The 23437-nt window shown below is 39.3% G+C and overlaps 1 protein-coding gene across 1 annotated transcript in view; it reads right to left on the bottom strand.

Annotated features, from left to right (window-relative positions):
* Nucleotides 1-23437, bottom strand: part of PHF8 (PHD finger protein 8) — a 103777-nt gene that overhangs the window by 37031 nt on the left and 43309 nt on the right. Inside the window, exons 9-18 of the mRNA XM_012663980.1 lie at nucleotides 22465-22552; nucleotides 22005-22111; nucleotides 20584-20675; nucleotides 16983-17072; nucleotides 14828-15130; nucleotides 13969-14072; nucleotides 8611-8786; nucleotides 8230-8315; nucleotides 7597-7730; nucleotides 6718-7028 (exon numbers count right to left, since the gene is read on the bottom strand). Coding sequence (XP_012519434.1) covers nucleotides 6718-7028; nucleotides 7597-7730; nucleotides 8230-8315; nucleotides 8611-8786; nucleotides 13969-14072; nucleotides 14828-15130; nucleotides 16983-17072; nucleotides 20584-20675; nucleotides 22005-22111; nucleotides 22465-22552 — 1491 coding nt within the window. The remainder of the gene's footprint in view (nucleotides 1-6717; nucleotides 7029-7596; nucleotides 7731-8229; nucleotides 8316-8610; nucleotides 8787-13968; nucleotides 14073-14827; nucleotides 15131-16982; nucleotides 17073-20583; nucleotides 20676-22004; nucleotides 22112-22464; nucleotides 22553-23437) is intronic.

The following is a 23437-nucleotide window of genomic DNA, read 5'->3' as shown; positions in this document are numbered from 1 at the left end:
ACTCTAGGCAGGGCAACAGAGTGAGACTCTGTCTCAAAAAAAAAAAAAAAAAAGTAGTACAGCCATTATGGAAGAGAGTATGGGGGTTCCTCATAAAACTAAAAATAGAACTAATATATGATCCAGCAATCCCACTGATAGCTATATATCCAAAAGAAAGGAAATGAGCATATTAAAAAGATGTCTAAACTCCCATGTTTATTGCAACACTATTGGCAATAGCGAACATATGGAATCGACCTAAGTATCCATCAACAGATGAATTAATAAAGAAAATGATGTGGTATACATACACAATGGAATATCATTCAGCCATAAAAATGAATGAAATCCTGTCATTTACAGCAACATGAATGGAACTGAAGGTCCTTATCTTAAGTGAAATAAGCCAGGCACAGAAAGATAAATGTCACATGTTCTCACTCATATGTGGGTGCTAAAATAGTAGATCTCATGGAGGTAGAGAGTAGAATGGTGGTTACCAGATGCCGGGAAGGGAAGGAGAGGGGAGAGGAAGAGAAGTTGGTTAACGGGTACAAAACTACAGTTAGACAGAAGGAATAAGTTCTAGTATTTGAAAGTATAGTAAGGAAATTACAGTTAAGAATAATTTATTGTATATTTCAAAATAGCTAGAAAAGAATTGTAATGTTCCCAACACAAAGATAAATGTTTGATGACAAATATCCCAATTATCCTGATTTGATCATTACACATTGTATACATGTATCGAAATATCACCTGTACCCCTAAAAATGTACCACTATATAAATTTTTAAAATGCCAATTAAAAATTACAAAAAAACAACTGAAAAAAGGTTTCAAATCAATAATCTAAACTTCTACTTTCAGAACTAGAAAAAGAAGAGCAAAACAAACCCACAGCAAGGAGGGTAAAAATAAATTTAAATAGCAGAAATTAATGAAGTTGACAGAGAAAATATAGAAAATGAAACAAAAAGGTTTGAAAAGATTACATTGAAAAATGCCAGCAAGAATGACAAAAAAGAAAGAGAAGACACAAATTACTAATAACAAGAATGATAAAGGAGATTATCACTAAAGACCTCACAGACATAATAGGGGGATTCTATAATCAACTCTATACCTGTAAATTCTATAATTTAGATGAAATGGACTAATTCCTTGAAAGACACATAGTATAAAAACTCACCCAAACTCTTTCCCCCTTCTCACTACTGCACTTGACTAATCTTAAAATAAATGAATGAATAGTAAAAAGTAAACTTGCCTATGATTAAATAGATAATGTGAAAACTATATACACACTAAAAAAAATCCACAGTTAAATCCTGAAAAAGAAATCTTAATAAGTCATTCAAAGTGTCTGTTTAAAGACACTTCAAAAAGAGGATATATGAATGGCAAATGCGTGGAAAGTTGTTCAATATCATTAGCCATTAGATGTGCCATTAAATGAGATATCACTATACACTTATTAGGATGACTAAAATAAATATACTTACAATAACAAGTGCTGACAAGTATGCAAAGCAACTGGAACTCTCACACATTGCTAATGGGAATATAAAATGGTATAATCACTCTGGCAAACAGTTGGCAGTTTCTTATAAAATTAAAACATCCACTGCCTATACTATCCAGAAATCCCATTCCTAGGTATTTTTCCTAGAGAAATGAAAACTCACATTCAGACAAAAATTTATACATGAATATTCACAGCAGCTCTATTCATAATTGCCTCAAACTGGAAATAACCTAAATGTCCTTTGTATCTATACACTGGAATACTACTCAGCAATAAAAAGGAACAAGCTATTGATATACAGCAACATAATGTATTTTAAAGGCATTATGCTGAGTAAAAGATGTCAGTGTAAAAATATTACATACTGCATAATTCCACTTATCTGACATTCTAGCAAAGGCAAAACCACAGTGATGGAGAGAAGACTAGTGGTTGCCAGGGGTGAGGAGTAGAGGGAGAGCATGACTACAAAGAGGGTAATAATATAAGGGAGTTTAGGAGGTGATCAAAGTGTTCCATACCCTGATTATGGTGGTTGCAAGAATCTAAACATGTGTATACAAAAAAAGTCAATTTACTTTACATTAATTTTAAAAAGCAATCCTTTATCAAAAAGTAGATTGAAAATATATCAGCAGAGCTTTTAACTCAAGATGTTAGACAAAGAACATTAAACAAGGGAATAAAATAGTATCAGAAATCAAGAAAATAATAAACAAATACCAGAGATTATCAATAAAACCAAAAACTAGTTTTTGAAAAGATTGGTAATCAAATAAACTAGACAATTATTACATACCACAACCAAGTATACCTAATCTCAAAAAATGTCAATTTAAAATCAGTAATTCTAATATTAAATTATTAATAGCATAGAAAAACTATGTATTTGCATCAAAATGCCAAAAGATGCCAAAAAACTATCTGATAAAACCTAATACCACTCTTGATTTTAAAACAAAAAACTTTTTGAACTAGAGATAGAGACTCCTGAAATTTATGAGAATAGCCTATCAGAGACCTACAAAGACCCACCTATTGAGTGGAGAAACATTGGCAACATTACCTTTAAAGTCTGAAACAGCATAAGGATGCCCCCTATCATCACTATGACTCAACATTGTAATGAAACTAGAAAAAGCTAGAGGTATGAATACTGGAAAGAAAACAGATGTTATGGGCTGAACTGTGTCCTGCTCTCCCCAAATTCCTATGTTGAATCCCTAACCCACAGTATTCAGAATGTGACTACATTTAGATGCAGGGCCTTTAAAGAAGTCATTAAATTAAAATGAGACCATTAGGGTGGGCCCTAATCCAATCTGACTGGTGACCTTATAAGAGGAGGCAATTAGGACACACACAGAGACATTAGAGGCATGTGTGCAACAGGGAGGCCATCGGCAAGCCAGAGAGAGAGCCCTCAGGAGAAACAAATCCTGCCAGCATCTTCATCTTGGACATTCAGCCTTGAGAAGTGTGAAAAAATAAATTTCTGTTGTTTAAGCCCCCCAGTCTGTGGTAGTTTATTATGGGAGCTCTACTAAACTAATATGACACATAGATCACCTACCTCAAGAACTCAAGAAGACAATTAACTGAAAAACTAATAGAACTAAAAAGAGTATGGTAAAGCAGTCCAACACAGGATCAACATGGAGAAATCAACTATTTTCCTCCATATTAACAATAGCCAATTAGAAAATGTAATACATAAAAAGATGCCACTTTTCATAGTAATCAAAATACGTAAGAATAAAGAAGAAATAAGCCAAAGAAGAGATATACAAAAAGACCCGAATAAATGGAGAGAGAGACTGTGTCTGAAGACAGGAAAACAAGATGGCCTGTTTTGTGACTGCTCATATCCGAAAGATAAATAGGGAAATGATGTCGATGCTGTCCAGAAGGTGTTCAACAATTTGCCCTGGCATGTTGTTTTTAACCATGGTAGACTTTCTCACAACTACAGAGAAAGCCCGAGACATAAAGATGTATAGACAAAAGCTAAAAATCCTACAATAGTGTCTCTTATCAGAGAAAAAGTAAATGGTTGCACTGTTTTCTACAAAATTAAGTTCTGGTGACAGGAGGCTAGCTGAGAGAGAAGTTGCAAAGACATTTCCTTATGTGTTTTTAAAAAAGAAAAATCGATAAAGACTAGGCCCCGGATCAGATTTTAATTTGATAAAGCCGGTATCCATTTTAAGCAAATGTCCTCAAGAAACAACATCTGGAAAAAGGAAACCTGAGTCCAGGGTTTAAGATTATAGAAGATCCACTGACTGTGATGCTGAGTGCAAATGCCAATGGGCTCTAACTGGGCAAGGATTATTATTAGGACCACTATTAGCTGGGTCAGTGTTATGGCTTCAAAATCACACAGATTTTGAGAGCTATGGTCCCAATATCTTTTTCTTATATGTCCTATTATTTTTAGTGTACAAATTTTCAGGACATGAGGTTTTTCAGGAATGCACATATTCAATTATAGCAGAAAGGCTTCTGATGAAAGATGTCAGTCTCCATAAATTAATCTACAAATGCCATGCAATCCTAATAAAATGGAATTTGACAAGCTGATTCTAAAATTCATCTGGAATAGAAAAAGCTCAATAGCAGCCTCAAAATTCTGGAAAACTAAGAAGTAGTGAGGTCTTTGCTTGTTAAATTGCCTTTCCAGTGTTGCCAGGCAAAGCAGGGAGGGGAAGGGGGAAGCAGAGGCTGAGTGAGCTGTTTCTTCTGAGAGGACTGATTAAATGAAGTCCAGATGTCTTGACTGTAGGTCAATGTGACTGACTGCTGAAGGTAGGGTGGGCAGCCAAGGGAACCTGACAAATCTCTAAGATCAATCACAGCTTGCCGGGCACGGTGGCTCACGCCTGTAATCCTAGCACTCTGGGAGGCCAAGGCAGGAGGATTGCTTGAGCTCAGGAGTTCGAGACCAGCCTGAGCAAGAGTGAGACCCTGTCTCCACTGTAAATAGAAAGAAATTAGTCCAACAACTAAAAATAGAAAAAATTAGCCGGGCATGGTGGCACATGCCTGTAGTCCCAGCTACCTGGGAGGCTGAGACAGGAGGATCTCTTGAGCCCAGGAGTTTGAGGTTGCTGTGAGCTAGGCTGATGCCACGGCACTCTAACCCAGGCAAGAGAGTGAGACTCTGTCTCAAAAAAAAAAAAAAAAAATCACAGCTTAGCTCAGACATGTGAGGCTTGCTGAGCATCTGTGCTCTCCTCAGGTCCAAACAAGGTCTGCAGAGGGGATTTGCTCTACCAGAAACAAGGCCTATAGCAACTAACCTACATGGTACTGTAGGTGAACAAATTGATTTTATGGAATGGAATAATATTACTAATATATAACACGTAGTACTTACCACGTGCTGGGCAATGTTTTAAGTGCTTTATGCATATTTATTTAACCCTCCCGACAACCTATGAGGTAGGTACTTCTATCATAGAGAGGCACAATAGGGTTAACTAGCTTGCCCAAGGTCACATAGCTATTAAGACACAGAACTGGGACTAAACTAGAAAAATAAATCCACATATATATGGGAATTTAGTTTATGACGAGGGTGAAACTTTGAATCAGGGGGATAATGATGAACTAGTCAATAAATGGTATTGGGGCAAATAGACTATCCATGTGGAAAAAAATAAATTGAGATTCTCATCTCCCACAATTCACAAAACTTAATTCCAGATAAAGAGCTAAAATGTTAACTCCTACACAGTTGTAGGTGAAAATGAGAGGGCCCTCTTACTCAAAATATAAAATATGAAAAACTATAAATAATTCAAAGATAACTACATAAAAATTGAAATATTCTACATGCTAAAAGACACCATAAATAAAATTAAAATACAATAGTCTGAAAGAAAATATTTTCCAAAAATATCCAGAATATACAAAAACACTCCAATAAATCTAGAATATATGCAGAACTCCTACAAATCAATAAGAAAAACAAACATCCCAATAGAAAAATAGATGAAAGATTAAATAGAAAATTCACAGAAAAGGAATAAAGAAGAGTCAATGAACACACAAAACAAATAAACAGAGACACCATCTTTTGCCACGGGATTGGCAAAAATTTAAAAGGCTGATAGCATCCACCACTGTAAGGCTGTAGGGAAACAGGTATTTCTCGAACACTGCTCAGATACTGGCCCTTTTAGAGGGAAATCTGGCAATATTTAATATTTGCTTGCACATACCCTTCAACCCAATAGGTCTATCTATTCTAGAGAAATATTAACTAGCATATAGGCACAAAAGGTTACTTATAAGAGTTTTCACTGCAGCACTGTTAGTAAAAATAAAAACTTAGACAACCTAAATGTCAATCAGGAAATGATTAAACATATGATATACATTTATGCTATAGAATACTATGCAGCAGGTAGATCTCTATGTATTGATGAAGTATATCTCTATGAACTGATGTTGAAAGATACCTAAGCAAGCTGCAGAACCACAAACACTAAAGAAAACTGTACCTCTATCTACATATGTCTACATATGGATGTAAACACAACAAAATGAAAGGTATACATCAAACTTATAACAAAGGTTATCTTTGGGCTCAAAGAGGGAGGAGTGTTAGTCAAAAGGAATTTTTCCTGTCTCTGTCTTGTTCTAATTTGGGTCAATGAACATTAACCATATTTGTGTAATTTTTGAAAAGAATATTAAAATTAAAACCCACATTAGTCACCTTATTACACAAAAAAGTGCTTTGCAGTACTCAATAAATAGTGGTTAAAAAAATAAGTCATCTTTAAATGTAAAAAGCCCACTGAAAGTTCATTAAATAACTTTGCGAGGGATAAACTGGCTGACATAGAACACAAATAATATAGGCGATGGAAGTAAAATAGGCAAGAGGAAAAAAAAGAGTCACCACCAGTGAAGATTGGACAGTACTAAAAATAGATGATAGCTAATTATAATAGCTACCATTTTTTTAGGGCTTCCCATGAACAAGAAACTGTGCCAGATGCTCTATGCAAGCATAATCTCTAATTCTTATATCAACCTGTGAGATATCTCCATTTTACAAATTAGGAAAACATGGCTCAGAGAAACTAAGTATCAGGTGTAAGGCCAGGCCTTTGCTCACTACAGGCTGTTCTTTATTGGGACTGGGATTGAGGGAACCCCTTCTGGCCTGGACCCACATGCTTAGTTGCCCTTACTATACTCTGCATCCTTGAAGCATGCTCCCAAGCTGTCCTGTTCATCCAGACTGGCGTTCTCCTCCTCCTCGCTCTCAGTTCTCCAATATGCTGGCCGCTTGATGGGCCGCTTCCCTGGGGTGCGCTGGGAAGCAGGACTGTTAGACACTGTGCCCAGCCCACTGCTGGAGCTCCCGCTGCTTCGGTCCTGCCCCCCGGTCCACCAGGCCTGCAGGCTGGAGGTAGCCGGTGAGGACGATGAAGACTGCAGGTTGGCCATGCATAGCATGCCCTGGATGGCCTCCTGAGTGCTGGGAGAGGCTGGGGCCTCACTGCAAGGGACAGAAGAAAAATGCTGAGGGAGTTTCTCTAGGTGTCAGAAGAAACCATTCATCAAAATACTCAGGGAGAAGGGGCAACAGCTATGGGGATCAGGGTGAGAGGAAGAAGGGGAGGACCATTCAAAGTGAAAAATTAGAAATCAAGCTAAAGGATCAGGATAGTATCAGATTGTTTTCATGAAAAGCCAGTCTTTCTTGCCTTAAAGTCTCTCTACAGACAGCAGGCAAGGTGGCAAAAAGGGGGCACACATCCCTCTCTGTTCACCCATGCTGCATTATTTCTTTTTAACAGTTCTCCTTCCATGAATCTTGCAGCCCCTCTTAGAACTTCCAAAGTGTCCAAAATTGATTCCCCTTGAAGTCTACAGATCTTATCACTGTCAAATCTTAAGTTCCTTAGGACAGGTTTAATGCCTACTTTATTCTTTCAGCCCAAATGCCCTGGATAATTCTTTGTCCCTTTAAATGGCTCAATAAATATCTGATTGGCTAACCTAGCCCCTTGGGTGGGAGGTGGGTGCTGTCTGAATGAAAAGGGGAGACCAAAGCCAATACTCACGTGAGGGCAGCATAGTCAGGTCCCCCCACCTGCCTGCTGGCCTTGAGCAGATCAAGAATTCCACCAGCTCCACTCCCATTCCCAAGCTTGCCTTCAACCCCTTCCACCATGTCCTCATCTGTTGTATAGTCCTCCTGTTGGAGAGAGAGCATATCACCTCAACTGCCCAGGGTTCATTTGGTACGACAGTCTGACTCCTGACACTAATCTTCTGAGCACCAAATATAGACCAAGTACTAAGCATAATATTCATTCTTTCATCTTAATCTCCATAGCATCTTAGTGAGGTAGGTATTATATAACTCCCATTTTACAGATAAGAAAACTAAGGTTCAGTGAAGTTAAATAATTCACGTAAGGTCACTTCAGATACTCCAAACCAGATGTTATTTCGACTACATCACACTGCCTTTTATTCTACTCTGTACTAAGGGACTTTTAAAATATTTCAACTAAATTGTAATCTTCCATTTATATGCTCAGCAGCACTTAACATACAATCTTTCACTTAATAAGTATTTCGAGAATTGAAGGCATAGGTTGTCTTCCCCCTTCCCCCAACTAGAATGACAATCTATCTTCTGTTTCTGTTACCAGAATGAGAAGACGACTAGATACAGGGCAGGCTCCTACCTCAATGTCAAACTCAACTTCTCCTGGTTCACGAACTCGGTTGGGGTCAGAGCAAGGTTTTGCACGGGGTAATTTCCGGGGAAATTCTAGAAAACAATGGAAGGCACTTATTATGAAGCTAAGATTAGCATTTGAACCAAATATCCAGAGGAAGGAAAATAAGACTAATTTTACTGGAAGTAATGACCACAGATGACTAATTTAGAGAGTTTAGGAATCAGCTGACAAATAAATCCCTAGAACAAAGGAAAAAATGGAGGTCTGTAGAGCTTAGTAAATCAGAATGTCCACAAGCTCAGGCATAAGGTCTTGAGTCTATCACAGGGGTCAAAAACTAATGCAAAACGGGCAGGGAAGGAAAGAGAAAGAACAGAGACACACTTGGTCTTATTATCAGGGTCGCCTTCTTTCCCAATCTTTCATCAATCTGCAGCTCATCATCTGAATCCAGGTCAAATTCATCCTCCATCACCTGTCCTGGCACCAGCCTAGCCTTCTCTGCCTTCTTTGCAATCTTGGCTCGCCGAGACTTGGATAGGCTCTTCATCCTCTTGGTACTAGAGAAAAAGGGAAAGAGAACATAAAAACAAATAGTCATACATATTATTAAGATGGCAATTTTCCCCAAATTGATCTACAGAGTCAATACAATCCCAATCTCAATCAAAATCCAGTTCTGTAAAAATTGACAAGCTGATAGAAAAAGGTACATGGACATGCAAAACACCTAACACAGACAAAATAATTTTGAAAAAGAACAAAGGTGGAAGACTTATACTATTCAATTTAAAAACTTACTCTAAATCCATGGTAATCAAGGCAGTGTGATATTGGCATAAGGACAGACATACAGATCAGGGAAACAGAACCATGAGTCCTGAATAAACCCTTAAATTTATGATCAACAGATTTTTGACAAAGAGGCCAAGGCAATTCAGTGGAGGAAAGGAATGTCCTTTCAACAAATGGTGCTGAGACAACTGGATATCCATATGCAAAGAAATGAATGTGGACCCTTACCTCACGTCATACACAAAAATTAACACAAAATGTATCATAGATCTAAAAGTAAAAGATAAAAGGATAAAAATTCTATAAGAAAATACAGAAAAATATCTTTGTGACCTGGGATTAGGTAAAATTTTAAACTTTTATGCTTCAAAAGAAACCATTAAGAAAACGAAAAGACAAGCCATGGACTGGGAGAAAATATTTGCAGATCATTTATCTGGCAAAGGTTTTATATCCAGAATACTTAAAGAACTCTTAGAAGTCAATAATAAAATAAGCCAATTTAAAAACAAGCAAAAAGGCCAGTGGTTCATGCCTGTAATCCTAGCACTTTGGGAGGTGAAGATGGGAGGATTGCTTGAGGCCAAGAGTTCAAGATGAGCCTGAGCAAGAGCAAGACCCCATCTCTACAAAAAATAGAAAAATTAGCCAGGCATTGTGGCGGCCGCCTGTAGTCTCAGCTACTCAGGAGGTTGAAGGAGGAAGATCGCTTGAGCCCAGGAGTTTACAGTTGCAGTAAGCTATGATGACACCATTGTGCTCTAGCCTAGACGACAGAAGGAGACCGTGTCAAAAAAAAAAAAAAAAAAAAAAAAGGCAAAGGGTCTAAACGGACATTTCTCCAAAGATGATATACGAATGGCCGATAATCACACAAAAAGATGCACAACGATATTCAACATCATGAGTCATTAGGGAAATGCAAATCAAAACCATCCTGTCATTTGCAACAACACAGATGAACCTGGAAAATATGTTAAGTGAAACAAGCCACAGGAAAAAAAAATATTGCATGACCTCACTTATATGTGGAATCTTAAAAAGTTAAACTCATAGAAGCAAAGTGTACAATAGTGGTTATTAGGGGAAGGTGAATGGGGTACAAAGTTTCAGTTATGTAGGATGGATAAGTTCTAGAGCTGTAACGTACGGCAAGGTGACTATAGTTAATACTGTATTGTATACCTTAAATTTCCTAAGAGAGTAGATATGCATATTCTCACCACACACAAATACACACACAAAAAATGGTAACTATGTGAGATGACGGATATGTTAATTGGCTTGACTGTAGTAATCATTTCACAGTGTCACTGTATATCAAACATCACATTGTACACCTTGAATGTACACAATTTTTATTTTAAGAAAATACACAAAAGAGATACCACTTTACATCCACCACAATGGCTATAATCAAAAAGACAAAAAAATAACAAGTGTTGGCCAGTATATGGAAAAACTTACGATTGCTGGTTGAAATGTAAAATGGTACAGACACTTTGGAATAATGCTTGGAAGTTTCTTAAAAAGCTAAACATAGAGTTATCATATGACTCAACAATTTTACTTGTAGGTAAGAAATGAAAACGTATGTCCACACAAAAACTTGTACACAAATGCTCAGAGCAACATTATTCATAATAGCCAAAAACTAGAAGTAATCCAAATGACCATCAACTAGTGAATAGGTAAACAAAATGTGGTATATTGATACAACGGAATACTATCCAACAATAAAAAGGAATCAACTAATGATATATGACACATCATGGATGAATCTCAAAAACATTATGGCTAAGTGAAAAAAGCCAGACACAAAAAGCCACATGTTGTATGATTCCATTTATATGGAATGTCCAGAAAAAGCAAATACATAGAGACAGAAAGTGGATTAGGGCTTGCATGGACCTGGGGATAAGAAAAAGGACTGACTGCAAATGGGCACAAAGGATCTTTTTGGGGTGACAGAAATATCCTAAAACTGGATAGTGGCAATGGTTGCACAGTTATGTAAATTTACTAAAATTCATTTAATTGTATACTTAATGCAAGTTAATTTTATAGTACATAAATTATACCTAAAGAAATTTGTTAAAAACATATAAAGGAAATGGAAAAACCTCAAAAGTGGCTTATACAATCCTGTTACACATGGTAAACAATATTAACCAGTATAAACTTCTAGAATAAACATCATAAACAGAAACAAGTTCTTAGTAAATCAGTATACTTTTTTACGATCAGCAGTAATTTTATTGAATTGCCTTTTAGTGAATTCACTGTCATTAAATTAACCTATTTTCTATATCATAGGGTTGTTGGGACAATTAAATGAGCTAATGAAAGCTTGACACATGGCCAGTGCTCAGTGTAGCTAATATTATAACAAAGTTCTCTGGGTCTCACTTTTCACATTGGTAAATGGGAATAACAATACTTATTTTTGGGGTTGTGATGACTACATAAAATAATGTATGTAAACAGCTAAGAAACTTGGACACAGAGCAGATGCTCAATAAATAATGACTATTTATACCTTGGTCTTTTATTAACTTCTAATTATAAAAAATTTTGAACATCTACAAAAATATAAAAGTATAATGAACTCCCATGTACCTGTCACTCAAGTAAGTTTCCACAATTAACATATACCCAGTCTTGTTTCATCTATACCTCCTCACTCCCCACAAAACACTGAATTTGGAGAAAAGCCCAGACATAAAATACATCATCTGTAAATATTTCTATACCTTGACTCTCAAGGTTCACTTAACAGCAGCTTCTGGCAGCTGTGGCAGGTAATAAGCAGCAGCACAAGGAGGTCTGGTGGGGGAGGGGAAAATGTCTCAAAATATCTTAGGACTCTCAATTTTCTCCACCCCAGGAAACCTACCAAGAGATCTGAACAAAGGCAATGTTCAACAGGCTCTTTAATCTTACTTTTTAGTAACTGGGTTCTCAAACCCCAAGAATAGTTCTGCTTTCAGAATCCACCCTGCTCTCACTTCCTTTTCCCTTATTTTCCGTCCAGGTGGACCTATTACACTCTCCCTTGGGATCTGAAGACAACCTTTCCCTACAAAGAGGCTATTAAGGTATCTTTGTTGTTTGTGTTCCTACATTGTTCGTACTTGGTACTTGGCTCTTGACTGCTGCTGTCTAGTGTTCTGAGTATCTAGATGATAATCTGTAATGCTTTTCCCTGCCTCAGCCTCCCTACATATTTCACCATTTCTGGCCATACCTACATCATCATCATCACCACCTTTTACCTCCATCTTCATCATCACATTTATAAGAGCTACCATTTATTAAACATTTACTATGTGCCAGACCATGTGATTAGCACTTTACTTACATTATTTCATTTAATCCTCCAACAACCCTAAGGTAAGTTTTAGCTATAGAATAGATATAATAAGGACACAGGCTCAGAGAGGTTAATTAGTTTGTCAAGGTCACACAGCAAATATGTGTCAGAGCTGGGATTTGAACTCAGAATTATCTGATTCCCAAACCCATGATTTTGTTGTAAACAGCTTCTATTTTATTCTTGTAGAAAGTGTTCTTTAAAAATTATTTTAAGAAAAGTAATACACGGTTATTGTACAAATTCTAATGCTACTAAAGTGAAAACCTGCTCTCCCACCTCCGCTATCCTACCTTCCAGAGATAACTGTTAAAAATTTGATGTAACAAGTATAAAATATATAACAAATATATTTATTTGCCTAAGTCTGTACAAATATCTCTGGAGGGAAAACACTGACGTTGGCCATCCATGGGAGGGAAACGGGAAGAGAGATGGGTATGAGATTTTTTTTACTGTGTGTCCTTTAACATTTTTTGATTTTTTAAACCTTATAAATTGTATTTTTAAACCTCTTCAAAAAACTGAAATAAACAGAAACAAAAAAGTCTGTATATTGCTTTGCCAACACATGCATACACACACGGGCGTGCACACGTTTTTAAAAATAAAAAGGGGGCCAGGCATGGTGGCTCACGCCTGTAATCCTAGCACTCCAGGAGTTTGAGGCAGGAGGATCGCTTGAGGTCAGGAGTTCGACGCCAGCCTGAACAAGAGCAAGACCCCAACTCTACCAAAAATAAAAAAAATTATTCAGGTGTGGCAGCATGCACCTATAATCCCAGCTACTAGGGAGGCTGAGGCAAGAGGATGGCTTGAGCCCAGGAGTTTGAGGTTGCAGTGAACCATGATGATGCCACTGCATGCTACCCGGGGAGACAGAGTGAGACACTGTCTCAAAAAAACAAATAAATAAAAAAATAAAAATAAAAATGGAACTATTCCTACATATTATTTTGTAACCTGATTTTTTCACTTCAGAATATATCTTGGACATCTGTCTGTGTCAACAGACATTAGGCTGTCTCATTATTTTTAACAGCTACGTGGTATTCCATTCTATAGATACATACCACAATTTACTTATCCAGCCCTTATTGATGAACATTTGGATGTTTCCAATTACTTACTATTACAAACAATGATGCAGTGAACACTGAACATTCCTCTTTACACACCTTGTGCAAGGATTTCTGTAAATTAAATTCCTAAAAGTCGAATTACCAAGTCAAAAGGTATATAAAAAACTAATGCTTTTAACAAGTATGCTATACTACTACTTATTTCTACCAGTGGTTCTGACCCAATGACTTGCTGAAATTTCTATAACATTATATAAGTGCTTTCTCAAGATAAGATTGCCAATTAGATTCTAGACTTCCCCCCTACCCACCCACCAACACCATCACGGTTCTTTTAACTAAGCAATGATATCTGATAATAGCTAGGTATTGCCCTAAATACAGCCCCTCCCCATCCATGTCCCAATCCCTAGATCCCAATTCCATGCCCTGTCTCAGTGGCATATTGCCACTGATAGTCCCAATATTTCTGTGCTCCTTCTTCCCACTCACCTGCCATTAGACATCAATAGGGCCAGTGGGCTCTCATTCCCATCGAGGTCCAAGTCTGGCGAGTCATCATCTGAGTCATTCAAACAGGTACCAGTGATGTTGAACTGCGGAAGGAGGAGGCTCAGTTGTCACCTGCCTGGGACTCCCAGGTCAATCAGGATGGCCAGTTCCCTCTGGTTTCACTGGTTGAGTTCACTGTCAAAACCACCTGAACCAAGGCCTTCTGCCATACTGCCCCCCACCCCCACTCACAGGAGCAGGAGGTTGAGAATGTGTGGCTCACTCAGGAGAAACCTATCAATTTTGTGAAATATATTCTCTTAAGAAGTGGGGGGACATCAGATGCCCGTGGAGGGCACCACAATCTTGAGGCAAGGTAGAGCCCTAGGGGAAGGCTTTTCTCAAGGACCTATGCAAGAGTCCAACCTGACACTCATACACAATGTTCTCAAATCTCATTTCCAGCCCAGGATTTGAAACTTTAGCTCAAGTGTCATGTTTTCTGAAAAGAGCTCCTGACCATCTTCCCTACCCAGATAGAATTAACCCTCCACTATGTCTCAAGGTCCCACACACACCTTTGATTGTGGCATCCACAATACTTCACTACACTCATTTGTTTTTGTCTGTCTTTGTCACTAGCCTGTTAGCCTCTTGAGAGTTACATCCACAGCACCTATCACAGTGCCCAGCATAGAAAAGGTCTCAATAAATGCCTGTTAAATGAGTGGGACTGGTAGCCAAACACCAGGGGCCCTAAGGGAGGTGGCAGGAGGACAGGATAGCCTGTCCTTTTGAAACCCTGCTCGTCCAAGGGACACCCAAAAGGGTTGGGCTGAACCCATGGGCCAGCACCCACCTTTGCTTTCTGGGAAGAGCCTGTCTTCAGTGCCTGATGATTGTATGTGTCCATGAGATTATAGCTCAATTGGCCAGCAGGCCCCAAGGCTGAACTCTCCTTGCCCTTTCGCTCTGCCTTCTTGAAGAGTTCCTTGGGCTTCGGGTCTTTCTTCTTTGAACCACTTTTGGAGGGCAGTGACAGCCTGGACATGGACACTGAAGTGGAATGGGCTGGCTTGGTTAAGGGAATGGAGCCGGCTGGGAAGATCCTCTGCAGCCCAAAGATATTGCTCGTCTTCCCAACGTTCTGTTGGAAGATATCCTATAAGAGTGTTAGTACACGAGGGGGTTAGAGCTTACTCAAGGGTTCTCTCAACACTAAGAGCAGAGGTCTGTTTCTGGCACAGATGGTACTGCCGTGGAAGTGGCTTACAGATGCTCCACATATGCACACCCTAGATTTTGCAGAATGAGTCATCAAGAATTTATTGGGTGGCATTTCTTTGCCCAGCCATTAATGAGTAAGGAGAAGACGAGCAAAGGAAAAGCCCAGCACTACTATCAAAATTAAAGAGAAAAGACTCCAAGAGGAACTGACATGAGACAGAAAATAATCAAGTACTAATCTGTGTGGTTCAAACTCTAAGGACTACAGGATTTGAGAGAAGGAGAGAGGTTCTAGTCCTAATTCTGCGACTAGCTACCTCTCTAGCCTCAGGAAAGTTTATCTGACCACTCTAAGGTTCTGTTTGCTCAGCTGTAAAATTAAAGGGCTAGACTGGAAAGGTGGTTTTTGAAGATGTTTTGTGGCTCCTTTGAGCTTCTTAGGAGCCCTGGTGACTGGAGGTAAGTGGAAGGCAGGTGAGAGGAACAAGTGGAGCCCCAAGTCTCCTACCTTCATCCTATTCGAAGCAGCTATGCTTTGATTTGTTGTATATATTGGGCTTCCACATAAGATCTTACTTTTTTAAAAGGATTCCACTGCTTTAAAACATTTGAATGCCAGTGGACTCGATATGATCTAGCTCTAAGTCTTCTTCCAACCAGCTCAAAGTTCTGTGTGTACAAAATTGGTTTAAATGGGAAGAGCTGGAGAAAAGGGGGGCCTTTAACTAAATCCTGAAGGATTCTGACAGATGAGAGTAGAGGAAAATGAAGTAGGAGGTGGACACTATAAGCTATGGTGTAGGCAGTGAAACATGCTGCAAGCAGTGAGTCTGGAAGCCCAACTTCCCAGTAGCTCACTCCGACCACGCTTCAGCATGGATGTATATCCTGTACACTAAATGGAACTTTACAGCTTCTGAGCTAAAGGAAAGTTTAAACATCCCCAAGTCTAATTCTCCTCTGGTGCCTCTGCTACTTTACCATCCCACACCAAGTTCTCTCTTTGCTGCAAAGTCTATTAACAACACTAGCTCACATTTATTGAGTACTTACTCTGCCAGGCACTGTGCTCTAAATACATTAGCTATTAATCCTAACAAAACTCTGAAAGGTTGGTGTTATCCCCACTTTACAGGTGAGGAAACTGAGGCTCTGAAAGGCTTGCAAGTGACAGAGCAAGGAACCAGAACCCAGGTTTCTCTGGGTCTCTTACCACTATACCTTACTGCCTCGTGGTATATGCCACCTGTTGAAACATGGCTTTGTAATCATCTTCAACCTGAGAGAACTGTCATTTTGCGGAATGCAGAGACTGAGTCAAAATATTAATAACAACAACTATAACCACCACCAACCACCACCCACCACCACGACCCAGCATCAGAATTTATTGAGTACCTACTGTGTGCCAAGCACTATACTTAGTGCTCAACCCACATTACCTTATTTAATGCTTTTAGCAATCCTTGAATATGTACAATTATCCCCATCTTAGAGATGAGGAAACTGAGACTTAGGTTAACTTTGCTCACGGTCTTCTACTAGACTGTGAGTTCTTTGTGGGCAAGCACTGTATTATTTATGTATTATAAGACACTAGCCCAATGTGTGGCACACTCAAAGCCCATAATAATTATTTGGATGAATGAATGACTGAATAAATAGGATCCTTGGTGAGGTGTTCCCAACCCTTCCCCTGGGCTCTCATGCCAAGTGCAGAAGCCTAACCTGCCATTTGAGCCTCAAGCCCTTCCCAAACACCTTCTTTCCCCTCCTATGCGTCTTACTTCCACCAGGCGGATCTCCCTGGCCAAATCTTTAATGAGCTGTACAGTCCGCACTGTCTCCGGGATCTCATCCTCATGATCTGGCAGAGCCTGTCAAACAAGAGGCATGAGGAATAAACCCACACAACAACGGATAACTGATGTTTGACAAAATGTGCCAAGGCAATTCAGGGGAGAAAGGGTAGTCTTTTCAACAAATGGTCCTTGACCAATTGGATATCCATGTGAAAAAAAAGACAGAACCTCAATCCATATCCTATACCACGCACGCGCGCACACACACACACACACACACACACACACACACACACACAAAAAACTCAAAAAATAGATCACAGACCTAAATGTAAAACCTAAAACAATAAACCCTTTAGAGAGAGGAGAAACTCTGTGCCCTTCAGTTAGGCAAAGATTTCTTATCAATACATGAGTGGATTAATAAAATGTGGTATATGTATAACAAGGAATACTACTCGACTACAAAAAACAATGGTGATCTAGCACCTCTTATATTATCCTGGATAGAGATTGAGCCCATCCTTCAAAGTGAGGTATCACAAGGATGGAAAAACATGCACCACATGTACTCGCCATCAAATTGGTACTAACTGACCAACACTAAGTTGTTCACATGGTAGTAACACTCACTGGGTGCCAGTCGGAGCTAGGGGGTGGGTAAATTCACAACTAATAGAAGTGGAATGCACTGTATGGGGGAGGGTCACATTTGTAGCCCTGGCTTGGGCAGGGCAAACAGCATTACATGTAACCAAAATGTTTGTGCCCCCATAATATCCTGAACAAAAAAAAAAAAGATTTCTCAGGACACAAAAAGCATGAACCAGAAAAGAAAAAACAGATAAATTGGACTTAATCAAAAATAAAAACTTCTCTTTGAAAACCTCTGCTACTTCACCACTTCTGCTACTTTAAGACAAGCCACAGGCTGAGAGAACATTTGCAAAACATATACCTGATAAATGACAGTATCGAGAGGTATGAGGAACTCAGTTGTGGGCTTGGGCCACACCCCTCAAAAAGTCAAGGACCTCAGGGAGATCAATGGGGACAAACTGGCCTCTCTACTTGTGAGGACAGAACTCAGCGCTGAACAGCTACAGGCCCATAGCTAACTCAACAGCAACTTTTTAGTTGGCTCTCTTTTAATTTATCTGCCATCCTTTTGAGTACTGAGACTTACATTTTTATGTAGATCTAAACCTTTTCTATTGTGATTTTCCCCACCCATTTTATCTTCATTTCTGTATCCAGAGGACTGATAAAAATTCCTCAGCATTTCCTTTTTGTTTCTCATGGTTTAATTCTTCTTTCCTTTAACTCTTTTAATTTATCCAGAATTTATTTTGGTGGCTGGCTGGGGAACCGAGAACAGATGTGACCCTTCTGTATAACCTTAATGGCTCCCTCCCTCCCTGACCAGGGTCTCTGAAAAGGTGAGGCAGCAAGTGCCTCCCACGCAAGTTGTCTACACTTCACAAAAGACATCTTCCATGAGCATGGGCTCCTCAAAACTGTGTTCTATTGTCCTCCAACTCCCTTTGGCCATGCTGTTTGGGGCTATCCCTTGGTCCTTGGGTCCATCCTGACCCAGGGCATAAGTGCTTAGACCCCACCCACCTCCCTTTTGGTGTTCCTGGGACACAGTCACTCTGAAGTTCACTTCATGGGAGGTGTCAGAGATGAAACTTAAGGTAGCCACACTTAAGAGGTGGAGAGAAACAGAATTACAGGATAAGGTCCAGGTGTAGGTAAGCCCAGGGAGCAAGGAAAGGCCCAAAAGAATATCTGAGGGGAAGGCTGGCAACAGGAAATGGGGAGATTGCACAAGTTAAGCCTCCAGTGGCTGAAAGGTCTCCTTTGGTCACTGTATGCAGGAGAAAGAGTATCTGAAACATAAGAGTATATATTGCTATTTCTTCTGTTTTTGCATTTTGTGGTTGTTTCTAAAAAACTCAATATTTTGAAAAGATACAATCCATTTACAAGGGTCAAAATCAAACAATATAAAAAGATATATACTGAAAAGCCTCACTCCTACCCTGTCCCTGCCATCAACCTCAGCATCCCATCCCCAGAGGTAACCACTTTCACTAGTTTCTGCATCCTCCAGATTGTATCTTCAGGCAAATACAAGCATATACAAATAAAATTATTTCCCCCCTTTTCACATATATAAGGTAGTATACACACGATTCTGCACCTTTACTTGACAAATTCTGAAGATCTTTCCAAATCAGTACATAGAGAGCTTTCTTACTCTCTTTTATAACTGTTTAGTATTGAGTTGGATAGATGAATATTGATTGGTACATTTCTAAAAAACTATTTTGGCACTATACATCAAGAGCCTTACATTTTTTCATATACTTTGATCCAGTAATTGCTCTTCCAGGAATCTATCCTGAAGAAACAATAAAGAGATGAGGGACAGAGACTGATGCATACAGATATTTACTGTATGATTCTCTATAACCCCCTAAAAAATAATTAATTAAAAGGAAACAATAAGCAAGTGGGTTAGGTAAGGATGGTACATTCCTGCAAAAGAATATCGAGTAACTATTATATGTGCGTGGATAAATTTGGTGACACAGGAAAATTAAGATAAGCCAATAGATTCACATACATAATTGGATATACAGTTGACCTTTGAACAACACGGGTTTGAACTACACAGGTCCACTTACACACAAATTTTCTTCTACCTCTGCCACCCCTGAGACAGCAAAACCAACCCCTCCTTTTCCTTCTATGAAGACAAGGATGAAAACCTTTATGATGATCCACTTCCACTTTATGAATAGTAAACGTATTTTCTCTTCTTTTTATGACTTTCTTAATAACATTTTCTTGTCTCTAGCTTACTTTATAGTAAGAACACAGTATATAACACATAATACAGCATACAAAGTATACGTTGATCGCTGTTTATGTTATTGGTAAGGCTGTTGATCAACAGTAGGCTATTCGTAGTTAAGTTTTTGGGGAATTGAAAGTTATAGGCAGATTTTCAACTGCATGGGGAGGGGTCTGAGCCTCTAACCCCTGCATTGTTTAAGGGTCAACTGCACAGTATGATAGCAATTATGTTTTAAAATGCATATTAAAAATATCAGAAGGAAAAAAACTCAAATTTTAATGGTAGCTCCCTTTGAGTATTAAAATTACAGGTGATTTTTTTCCTTCTTTATACTCTTCTATATTTTTTCTTTTTAAGAGATAGGGTCTTGCTATGTCACCCAGGCTGGAGTACAATGACGCAATCATAGCTCACTTATAACTTCAAACTCCTGGGCTCAAGCAATCCTCCTGCCTCGGCCTCCCAAAGTGCTGAGATTACAGGCTGGAGTCACCGCACCCAGTCTCTTCTGTATTTTTCTAATTCTCAGTGTAAGTATGCATTACTTTTTATAATCAGAAAGAAGGGCTAAATTGTTATCCAAGGAATGCTAGCCCAGTCCTCCATTCTACCCCCAGGAGCTCACAAGATTCTCTGGTCTGTGTCTCCAACACATCTACCGAATACCAGTCCCTATGGAGGGCAGAATTCTAGAAGAGATAGAGAAATAGGCATATTTACTTCTTTCCTTGTCCAAGCTCTAAAAGCCAAGTTCAGGGCTTTGCCACCATGGACCAGGTAGGAGGCAGGGTGTCTCCTGTTCTCTCGCAAACCTAACGGGAGAAAGAGCAAGCAGAGTGTCAAAGAAGCCATCTAGGGAAGTAAAGGACTTGTTACCTCTGTTAAGCAACCAGAGAAAATGCTCAGGGTTCTAAGTATAAGTCTAGATTTCAGTTCTTCTAATAGTGTTCATTTACTGAGTATCTACTAAGTAGTAGGCATTTGACATTTATTATCTTATTTAATCCTAATACCCATCCTATGAGCCAGACAATATTATATTCATTTTACAGTCTAGGAAACTGAGGCTCAGAGAGGCAAAGAGACTTGACCAAGCACACACACCTAGAAAGTACCAGAGCCAGGACTGAGACCATGTCTTCTTGAATCTGAGGCCTGTGCTTCCTCCATTACATTACTCCCTCTTGGGTTTCACAATGAGGACACTCAAGAGGACCATGATTGCTATCTACTCAGATTTGAAGGGCCATTAATATAGAAGATTGATTAGCTATGTTCTGCCTTATTTCAGGGGGTAGCTATTACAAACAGGCAGATTTAGGCTCTATAAAGACTTTTCTACTGAACTGAGCTGTTCAGAACAGGTAATGAGCAGTTAGTTATCCATCATCTGATTGAACACATAAGTGACAGTCTGTCTAGGTGGCAGAATAAGGGCATGAGGTATCAGATAGGAGACTGTACTTATTGGTCTCTGAGGTTTTTTGTAACTCTGAGATACTGATTCCTCCTGGGCAAGTCACCTTGAAGAATCTCAGGCCAGAGCAATGGACCTGCTCTATTTCAGAGCAGACCAGGAAATAAGAAACCCAGCAAGCAAGCAGGCTTTCACCTAGGCTGATATCCAGGATTCAACAGGGTACCAGAATGGTCAGGACTAGGCCTTATCCCCATGGGAGGCACATCCAGGAAATTCTTAGACTATTCAGATTGAGTTTCTTAACGAGTAGGAAATAGGGATAATTGCACTGTGATCCAGTTTTCTCAGCCACCCGTGCTAAATAAAAAGGTTAAAATCCATGCCCTGCCATGAGTTACGCTGAGTAAAAAAGTGAATCTTAAAAGGTCACATATTATACAATTCCATTTATGTAATACCCTTGAAATGAAAAAATTATAGAAATGTAAAACAGATTAGTGGTTTCCAGAACTTATGGATGGTGCAGGAGAAGAGAGTGGGTGAAACTATGAAGGGGTAGCACTAAGGAGATTTTCTTAAAGCAGTAACTATCAGTTTTTATTGTATATATTTAAAGTGTACAACATGTTCTGATCTACATAGTGAGGAGATCTTTGTGGTGATAGACCACATGCACTCAGGGAAGCAGGGCAAAAGGGATAGTTGGCAAAGGGCTTCATACCTCGGAAGATGTCCAGGATGTGCTTTCCCACATACCAACAAATGGTCTCAAAGTTGGGGAACTTGAAGAGGTCTGCTGTGCTCAGCCGCTTCTCAATCTCGTAGGCTCTGGAAGGAGGCGGCATAACAACAAAAACAAGGATCCATTTTCTGAGCACCTACTATATATCAGGTATTATTCTGGATACTTTGTATCTCTAATCTTCACAATGACCCTGTAAGACCCTATTTTATACATTAGGAAACTTTGGGCTCAAAGGTTATGTAACTTGCCCAAAGTCACATAACTAGTAAGTGAGGAAAAGGTGTTAATTCTCAAACTGATCATCAGGAAATAGGATCCATCCTTTTCTGATTGTCTCCCCTCCTTCTACATTGTACTCCTCACTGCAGGGGAGAGACCAAGGACTCTTAGAAGACAGGAATGGCCAACTTGGGATCACCACAGCTTCAGGACTCACTTGAGCTGCATTTCGATGTTAAGGCTGTGTAAGAAGTTCCCTCCAAAGGCAAGGCAGTCCACAGGAGTCAGCACAGCATGGATCCATCCTGCAGTATAACAAGGCAAAAATCAAAGCTGGCAGAGGGCCTTTCTTCCTCCGGACACCCCCACTGCCCGCTCAGCTCAACCCCAACTCCTAAGAGCAGTTAGCCTGTCAGTGACTCAGAACATTCTGAGATCTTCCACTATCCCAACACTCAACCTGGCCTAGTAGTCTGCCATCATTATAACTCTGAACTGGACCAACCTATGGAGTTAATTACTACTACTTCTCTCCTCTCTACTTCAAAATCTTTCTGTTGCATTACTCATCCTCTCTCTTATCTCTAAGAAGGGCTTCACCTCCTTGCCATAACTACTCCTTCTAACTCTACCGTGGGTAAAACAAAAAGACCTTCTGTGTTGGATGGACCTGGGTTCAAATGCTGCCATTTCCTAGCTAAATAGTTGCTTTGCAGGTTGATTGTGAAGCACGTACCCAGCTGGAACTCAATTATTACCCTTGCCTTTGACCCTATATCTCCTTCTGGGACCTTCTGGTTTTTCTTCTTAAATTTCTCTCATGTTCATCTCCCTTTCTCCATTCATCCAACCAATGCTTTGGTTCAGAACCCTCATTATCTCTCATCTAGCCTACTGCAACAGCCTCCAAACTGGCTTCTCTGTACCAGCTGTTCTCAAGGTGTGATCCAGGGAACCTTCAGGCTCCCTGAGACTCTTTCAGGCCAAAGCTATGTTCATGATCATATTAAGGTGTTCTTTGCCTTTTCCACCCTTATTCTCTCATGGGTGTACAGTGGAATTTCTCAGAAGATACATGCCGTGATATCAAACAGACTGAAAGCAAAAGCAGATCTGAGAATCTAACTATTTTCTATTAACCCAGACATTAAAAAGATTTGCAAAAATGTAGGGCTGGGCGTGGTGGCTGA

The sequence above is a fragment of the Propithecus coquereli genome, unplaced genomic scaffold (assembly GCF_000956105.1).
Source record: "Propithecus coquereli isolate 6110/MARCELLA unplaced genomic scaffold, Pcoq_1.0 Scaffold849, whole genome shotgun sequence".
Taxonomy (NCBI): Eukaryota; Metazoa; Chordata; class Mammalia; order Primates; family Indriidae; genus Propithecus; species Propithecus coquereli.
This window is presented reverse-complemented; position numbering and strand designations above follow the sequence as displayed.